The following is an 8,544-nucleotide window of genomic DNA, read 5'->3' as shown; positions in this document are numbered from 1 at the left end:
ACCTGGACGCACGCATTGTGGTTAGAAGTCAAATCCCCCAGGGCCTTCTAGAAGAACTGAGAGTGTCTCTGGGCCCTTTCCTGCTTCCTGGACCCAGTAACCTAGAAGATCACCGGCCATCTTTGCCCGCAGCAGCCTCTCCCGATGCCCTCGGGGCAGCCCCCTTTGCCCTGCAGGACGGAGGCTGTGACGTGGCTTCCCGTAGGATGCAGCATGGTATTCGTGAGTCAGGGCCAGCGCACCGAGCCACGGAGCACCCTCGGCTGTCAGCTCCGCCCTAGGGCTCACCTGGCCCTCGACAGAGTCTGCGAAGCGTCTGCCGTGGGGCTCCAGCGCCCACAGGCACAGCCTGGCAGCTAGTGGTGGGAGTGGAGAGACCAGGCCTGGGCTGAGTCCGCCGCTGAGGCCTCCTCCCTCTGCTTGTTACCTGGGCCCAGCTTGGCTGCCTTGCTTTTAAAAACATTTTATTTGAAACAAAGAGTCTATTTATTACATTTTATTAACAGGGTGTGGGCCTGTGCCAGAGCATCGGGTGGGCTCAGAGTCAGGTGGGCCTGGGCTGGGTCCAGTCCTTGCTTTACAACCTGCGGGACCTGGGGCCGCGCTGGCCTCTCTGAATCCCGGTTCCTTATCTGTTTAATGGGCGCGGAATTCCCACCTGGCCGGGTTGTTGTGGGGCACAGGTGAGATAATGTGCCATAAAGTGCCCGTCGGGGACTTGGCAGCTGTGGAGCAGCCTGAGTGGCCTTGGTGGCACCACCAGGGTAGGCGGCCCGTCTGTAGCGCCAGGCAGGCTGCGTCGTTCGCCTCTGCAGCCAGCCTGGGGCCCAGGGCCTCAGCACCGTGGACGCACACCAAGCGTCTGGCCACAGCAGATTTGAGCCTTGGTCAGCCCCTGTCTAAGGGCTCGATTGCCATGATCCATTCCCTGGGGCCCAGCACGCAGGGTGCGTGGTGGGACCCAGGAATGTGACCCATCTTCCCAGCCCCGAGGGACTGATCTTCCGCCTCCGAGAGGCCACCTGCGGCCCGGAGAGGCTGCCCTGGGGGGCTGGGCTGTCAGCACCGGGAGGGGCCCCCTGTCCCACAAGACCAGGCATGTGCCGGGACCCACATCCGGAATTCGGCTGGGGCGGCTTCCTGGCCGCCGAGGCCCATGTCTGCTCTTGTCCAGGAATGCCCCGTGCCCCTCCCGAAGCCGTCTGCTACCCAGGCGCCTGTTCCCCCTTCCGTGACAATGGGTTAAGGAGCCACCGCGCCACACAACGTGTCCCTTCACAGCCTCTGGGAGGACGCAGTCGCGGCCAGACCCAGTGCCTGCAGGAGGAGAGGTTGTCACCACAGGAATCCGAGAAGAGGGAAGGGATCTGGGCTTGGGGCTCCCTGGGGACTCCCTGGGGTGGGGGTGACTCCAGGCTTACGGTACACAGGGCCTGTGGATGCTGAAACAGCACCCAGGTGAATAAAGCCACATCGTGTCCCTGAGCAGCCAATGAGATTCAGGAGCAGCTGGCCTGGGACCACAGCAGGCGTGGGAGGGTGTGCTCCAGCCACAGATGCGGGGCACTCAGTGGGACATTAGTAGACGCTGCTGGTCACCAGACACTGTGGTCCAGGCAGGGCTCTGTGCTGCGGCCCCAGGAAGGCTTGTCCACCCCCGATGGCTGCTGGGGCTCCAATGCATTCTCCTCTCTCCATCCTCCTGGTGAAGTCCAGGATGCCCACTTCTGGGGAGACACCAGGCTTCTGTGGCCGGTGGGCAGACCAGATCAAGGTCAGGTGGACCCTGGAGAAGTGGGGTCACTTGGGACAACTGTTCTGAGCACCCACAGAAGAGGCTGTTGTGGGCTTTGATTTGATAAGCCATGGTGGGCCTGGCAGCCCCCACTGTTGCTGCTAAATGTGGGGGTCTTCTTATTTTTTTGAGATGGGGTCTTGCTCTGTCACCCAGGCTGGAGTGCAGTGGCGCGATCTCGGCTCACTGCAACCTCCACCTCCCGGGTTCAAGTGATTCTCCTGCCTCAGCCTCCCGAGGACCTGGGATTGCAGGTGTCCACCACAGCGCCCAGCTAATTTTTTGGAACTTTTAGTAGAGACGGGATTTCACCGTGTTGCCCAGGCTGGTCTCAATCTCCTGACCTCGTGATCCACCCGCCTTGGCCTCCCAAAGTGCTGGGATTTACAGGCATGAGCCACTGTGCCTGGCCGACTGTGGGTGTCTTTGAGCCACACTCCGAGAACCTGTGCTGTGAGCTGGGGTCCTTGGGGGACGCTGGGTCGGGTGGACGCTGTGATCTGTTCCACGTGGCAGCGGGAAGAAGAGCACACCAGGGGCGTCTGGCCCTGGCTCAGATCTGAGCAACTCCTTCCATGCCTTGGGCAGGCCCGTCCCTCTCTGGGCCTCAGTTTCCCCACCTGTTCAAGGAGCTGATGTCCACAGACCCTTTCTTCATGAGGGCCTGTCTAGTAGCCACCCCAACCAAGAGTTTCTCACGTCTGACAACCCATCTACAGAGCCCAGAGAAGTATGGTTGACTTTAAACTCACCAGATCCTCTTAGCTCAGCAGGCTGACCAGGCTGGGCTCTAGGCAGTCCATGCCTTCCGGAAGGGGCTGGGACTGGGGTTTCCCTCGGTGAGCAGGCTGGGGTCTTCAGCCTCAGGCCCTTTCTCCCATGCCTGGGTGACAGGAGGTGGCCTTAGAGCTGCAGAGGCTTTCTCAACCATCATCGATGGATGACGGCTCACACCACCAGCCTGCGGTGGGCATAGTGGCCTGAGGCCTGTCAGGGACCCCTCCCTCCTCCCCAGGCTGCAGTCTGGATGGGGGGTCCTGTTTGCAGACACTCTGCTGCCCCGCTTGTGCAGGTGCTGCACCCCCTGCCCCCCGCAGAAGTGCCCTCCCGCCTCCTCCTTTTGGAGCAACCTCTGCACCTTCCACTCCAGCCCCCAAGGCCCCAGGCAGGTGTGTGGGTGACACAATCATTCGTGCGACTTTACAAGACTAACTTCCAGGTCTCTTCTCTGGAGAAGGCGATGTTCTCAAGACATGACCTCCAGACCAACAGTGTGAGTGTCACCTGGAACCACTGCAAATGCTAATTCCGGGCCTTGGCAAGCCCTGCCCGTGATTCTGAAGGTGCTCAGGTTGGAGAACCTGGCTGGGTGAGGTCCAGGAATTGTTTTAAATGTCAGGGTGATTTGTGTGTCTTCTTTTGAGAAATGTCTCTTTAGATCCTTTGCCTGCTTTTCAATCAAATTACTGGTGTGGTTTTTTTTTTTTTTTTTGCTGTTGAATTGCTTCAGTTCTTTGTAGATTCTGGATATTTGTCACTTGTCAGATGAATAGTGTTCAAATATTTTCTCCCCTTCTGCGGCTGCCTCTTCCCTCTGCCGACCGTTTCCTTGGCCTTTTGCAGAAGCGTCTCAGTTTGATGTAGCCCCATTTGGCTATTTTTGGTTTTGTTGCCTGTGATTTTGAAGTCTGGGTCATAAAATCTCTGCCCAGAACAATGTCCCGAAGTGTTTTCCTAATGTTTTTCTTCTTGTAGTTTTATCGTTTTGGGTTTTACATTTCAGTCTGTAACCTATTTTGAGTAGGTTTTTGTATATGCTGAGAGACAGTATATGAAAAAATGCTCAACTTCACTAATCACCAGAGAAACGCAAATCAAAACCACAATGAGACACTATCTTGTCCCAGTCAGAATGGCTATTACCAAAAGGACAAACAAAAAACCAAAACACAAAACAAAAAACCACGCGGGTGAGGATGTGGAGACAGGGGAGCTCTCATACACAGATGGGGGCATGTAAACTAGTAACAGCCACGGTGAAACACGGTGAGGAAGTATGGAGCTTCCTCAAAAAGCTAAACACAGGACCACCACGTGATCCCGCAGTCCTGGGACTGGGTATTTGTCCGAGAGAAAGGAAATCGGCACACGATTAAGTTATCTGCACCCTCTGTTCACTGCAGCACGAGTCCCCGCAACCAGGATGTGGAATAAACGCACGTCTGTCAGCAGAGGAAGGGGTTAGGGGAATGTGATCTGTGCACACAGGACAGTTACTATTCCGCCGTAAGAAAGAGTAAAATCCTGTTACTCTAGGCAACACGGAGGAGCCCCGAGGACTTTCCACCACATGAAATAAATCAGGCACAGGAAGAGAAATGCCACCGGTCCTCACTCACGTGTGGAAGCTAAAAGCGTTGAGCTCGTAGAAGGAGAGAGGAGCACAGTGGTTATGCGAGGCCGGCCGGGGGGAGTGCGGGGGAGACGCTGGTTAATGGAGGCACAATTACAGTGAGACAGGAGGAATGAATGTGAGGGTTCGACGGGACTGCAGGGTGACTCCAGTTAATGATAATTTATTGTGTATTTTTGAAGCTAGAAGGGAGGACTTTGAATGTTCACAACACGAAGACAGGACAATGTCAGAGGGGCTGGATTCGCCCGTCTCCCTGATTTGATCATTACGCTTTGCATACATGAGTCCAAACATCGCTCTGTACCCCCACACGTGTGCAGTTAGTACGTGTCAACCCCAAAACACACGTTGGCGTGGCCCCCGGCCGCTGGAGGGCCTGCATGAGGAAGACACTGCCTTGCCCTCTTTATCTCAGTGAATCCCTAAACAACCAGCGGCATCCGGGAATTCGTGCCCATTTTTCAGATGAGAGAACTGAGGCTCACAGAGACTGAGACTCACAAGCCCTGGTACCACCAAGCGGCAGAGCTGGCCTCGAAGCTGTCGAGCTGTGGAAGGGTCAGGATTCCACCAAAACGAATGGGAGCCTCACTTCGGCACCCGCGGATTTTTTTCTGCGTTTAGTATGTTCCAATAAACATTTATCTAAGTGGAAACGGAAACCTTTTGTGTATCAAGGGAAAAGGCAAGCTAAATGGGTACCACATCTGCAACAACTATGGCAAGGAATTTGCATTTTAATGACATGAAGACATATGCAAATTGATGATAACAAAACAACAACACTGGCCAGGGTGTGGTGGCTCAAGCCTATAATCCCAGCCCTTTGGGAGGCCGAGGCGGGTGGATCACGAGGTCAGGAGTTCGAGACCAGCCTGGTCAACATGGTGGAAACCCATCTCTACAAAAAAAAAAAAAATTAGCTGGGCCTGGTCGTGGGAGCCTGTAGTCCCAGCTGCTCAGGAGGCTGAGGCAGGAGAATGGCGTGAACCCAGGAGGCGGAGGTTGCAGTGAGCCGAGATCGCGCCATTGCACTCCAGCCTGGATGACAGAGCGAGACTCTGTCTCAAAAAAACAAAAAAAAACAAAAACAAAAACCCCAAAACAACCACAAACAGCAACAACACTGAGATCCCAGTAAGTAAAGAGGCAAAGGACCAGAGACCCTTTGCAGAAACAGAAAGTGCAGGGAGCAGGTGATGAGACCAGTGACCCACCAGATGTGCAGCTCAGGAGGTGTCTCTTTGAGGATCCGTGTGGTTCTCTAAGGACTGCTGGGGTCAGAGGGGCTGAGTCAGCAGGAGGAGGCCCAGGCGTTTCTCTTCTCGGCCCGGGGTCAGTGGCTTGTCTGGAAGCCTCAGCGGCCTCAGCTGTGAAATGGGTGTATGATCCTTTCGGACCTCTGAAGAGGCGGAGGGAGGTCATACGTGTCCAGCTTTGAGTTCGGTGACCGACTTGGAACAGCTCACCAGAAAGACTCCATGTGAAGGAGGCACGTGGCCTGACTTTGGTGGTGGTACACCCCTGTGCAAATCAGACAATTGCCTGTGACACGTCGAGGCCTAAGAGGATCTGAAGCCATCGTGGGTGGTGGCCTCCCACCCCACACACAGGCTTGTCAAGGAACAGAATCCAGAGAGAACAGCCAGCATCCAGCAGTGGTGACAGTGGGGAGGGGGCATCTTTGCAGTGTAGTTGGATCATGTCTGTTCTTTTCATTGCCGTACAACACAGTGTGTGATGTGATGTGAGCTAATATGAAGTGCACAGATCAATGAATTTTATTTATTTATTTGTTTATTTATTTATTTATTTGTTTATTTTGAGAAGGAGTCTTGCTCTGTCGCCCAGGCCGGACTGCCGTGGCACCATCTCAGCTCACTGCAACCTCCGCCTCCCAGGTTCAAGCAGTTCTCTGCCTCAGCCTCCCGAGTAGCTGGGATTACAAGCACCCGCCACCATGCCCAGCTAATTTTGGTATTTTTGGTAGAGATGGGGTTTCACCATCTTGGTCAGGCTGGTCTTGAACTCCTGACCTCATGATCCACCTGCCTCGGCCTCCCAAAGTGTTGGGATTACAGGTGTGAGCCCCCGTGCCCGGCCCAGATCAAATAATTTTTTTTACAAGACACAGAACCTTCCCAGGATGCCACAGGCTGCCTCCTGCAGCTCCTGTCCGTGCAGCCTCTGTGTAGCTGTGGGTCTGACTCTCTGGGACCCCCAGGTCCCAGGCTTGCCAGCTGCTGCCTCCCTCGGTGAGTTTCACTTGCTCTTCAGCCCATAACTGAAATCTCACACGTGCACTCTTTTGCTTCCAGCTTCTCTCCCTCCTTGTCATGTCTGCGAGGCCCATCCAGGGCATGTTCTGTGCCCTGATCCGCTCCCCTGCAGACGTGTTTGCGTGGTCTCCAGCTCCTTGCAGTCACCAGTATAGCAGGTGTGCGTGCTTGTGCGTGTCCTGGGCAGATGCATGAACTCAGTCTCTGGTGCGTCTCAGGATCCTGCCGGCAGCCGCACGTGGCTTCGGGGCCCGAGTGGATGTTACCGAACAGTTATTCGAAGTGCACGTGTCAGCTGCTCCCACGCCAGCAATGCCTGAGAGTCTTCCCGCCAAGGAAAGGGGGCAGCCGGGCTGGGTGCAGCGGCTCGTGCCCGTGATCCCAGCACTTTGGGAGGCCGAGGCAGGAGGATCATTTGAGGCCAGGAGATCGAGCCCAGCCTGAGCAACATAGTGAGACCCTGTATCTACAAAATGTAGCTGGGTGCGGTGGCGTGCATCTATAATCCCAGCTACTCAGGACGCCAAGCGAGGGGATCTCTTGAGCCCAGAGTTTCAGACCAGCGTGGGCAACATAGTGAGACCTCATCTCTCCAAAAAAGTTTAAAAATTAGCTGAATGTGGTGGTGCCTGCCTGTGGTCCCAGCTACTCGGGAGGCTGAGGTGGGACGATCACCTGAGCCTGGGAGGTCAGAGCTGCAGTGAGCTATGATTGCACCACTGCACTCCAGCCTGGGTGACAGAGCAAGACCCTGTCTCAAAACAAACAAATTCCCAGCTCAAATGCCCTCACTGGTGATTTTTATCAATATATTCAAGAAACAAATAACACTACCTTTAACCTGTGAAGAGAACAGCAATGAAGCAAGCATTCTCCATCGCATCTCAGGGAGGCGAGAGGCCCTTGACACCGAAGGGAGATAACAGCCTGTAAAAGACCGCAACAAGGCCCGACGGCTGAGTGCGTGGACAGGATCGCACCTCGTGGCTGCCGCGTCTGTCCCAGGACTAAAAGGGGTTGAACGTCACAACGGCAGCAAATAGAATCCTCCACACCAACAGGTTTAAGGGAAAATCTCACCGTCAGTTCAATAAATGAGAAAACAATGTTTGATAAAAGTCGGCGTCCATTCAGGAAAAAGATAGTTCAAGTAGGAACAGCAGCACCTGCTAACCTGATAAACGGTCTGTACAAACACCCACAGCAGAAACACCCTCGGAAGCCTTTGCTTTGATACCGGGACCAAGGAGGGATGTGTTCTGGCACCATTTCGCCAGTGACGTTCTGCAGGTCCGGGCCGAGGCAGGAAAAGGAAATGAAAGCTAACAAGATTGGAAAGGAAGAAATACAATGCCTGACAGTCACTGAGGATACGGTTATGTGTGTGCAAAGAGCTGAAGAGCACCAGGGTAAATTATTAAATCAGTAGGACATCTGAGAAGTTTGCTGGAGACAAAGTCAATAGACAAAAAAGAAAAATCAGCTGTTTTGCTTCATATGCCAGAGACAAAGCGAAATTTAGAAAAGACGTCATTTACAAAAGCCTGAACCTATTAAATACTAGGAAGAACAAACAATGTATAAGATTTTTATAGAGGAAGCTGATGTAAAGAAAACATGGCTGAGAGACATTTGAGAAGATTCAAATGAATGGTTCCGTAAATAACTGTGTTCATGAACCGAGAAGTCCCAAGTTATCAAGATGTCAACTCTCTCCAGAGGAATTCACGCGTGTCACGTATTCCATAGCCAGACTTCTGCAACTGCTTGTGGTGGTTCATGGAAAACTGATTGTAAAATGTATGTTGAAAGTCAAAGAACTGGGAATAGCTAAATCACTCTTGAAGGACAAAGATCGGGGCAGGAACTGGGGTTGTCTGGTACTGAGGCTTATTAAAAAGTCATAACATTTGTGACAGGGTGATGCTGAGGTGGGGACAGAACAGTAGCCCACACAGCATGGAGTCGGGACAGGGAGGCAGAGGCGTGGGTGGGAAGGAGTCGGAGGGACAGGGAGGTGTGGGTGGGAGGGAGTCAGGGGGACAGGGAGGCAG

At 53.9% G+C, this 8,544-nt stretch overlaps 1 protein-coding gene across 1 annotated transcript in view; it reads right to left on the bottom strand.

Moving 5' to 3' along the window:
* Nucleotides 1-1,275: 1,275 nt before the first annotated feature.
* LOC105522467 (chitin-binding lectin 1-like) overlaps nt 1,276-8,544 on the bottom strand; it is a gene marked incomplete at its 5' end in the record, with an annotated part of 13,703 nt that continues 6,434 nt past the window's right edge. The window contains 2 exon segments of the mRNA XM_011956991.1: nt 1,276-1,317; nt 1,600-1,746. Of these exon segments, the coding sequence (XP_011812381.1) occupies nt 1,276-1,317; nt 1,600-1,746 (189 nt within the window).

This window comes from Colobus angolensis, unplaced genomic scaffold, assembly GCF_000951035.1.
Source record: "Colobus angolensis palliatus isolate OR3802 unplaced genomic scaffold, Cang.pa_1.0 Scaffold43, whole genome shotgun sequence".
NCBI classification, from domain to species: Eukaryota; Metazoa; Chordata; class Mammalia; order Primates; family Cercopithecidae; genus Colobus; species Colobus angolensis.
The sequence above is the reverse complement of the archived record's forward strand: the minus strand, read 5'-3'. Positions and strand labels throughout refer to the sequence as shown.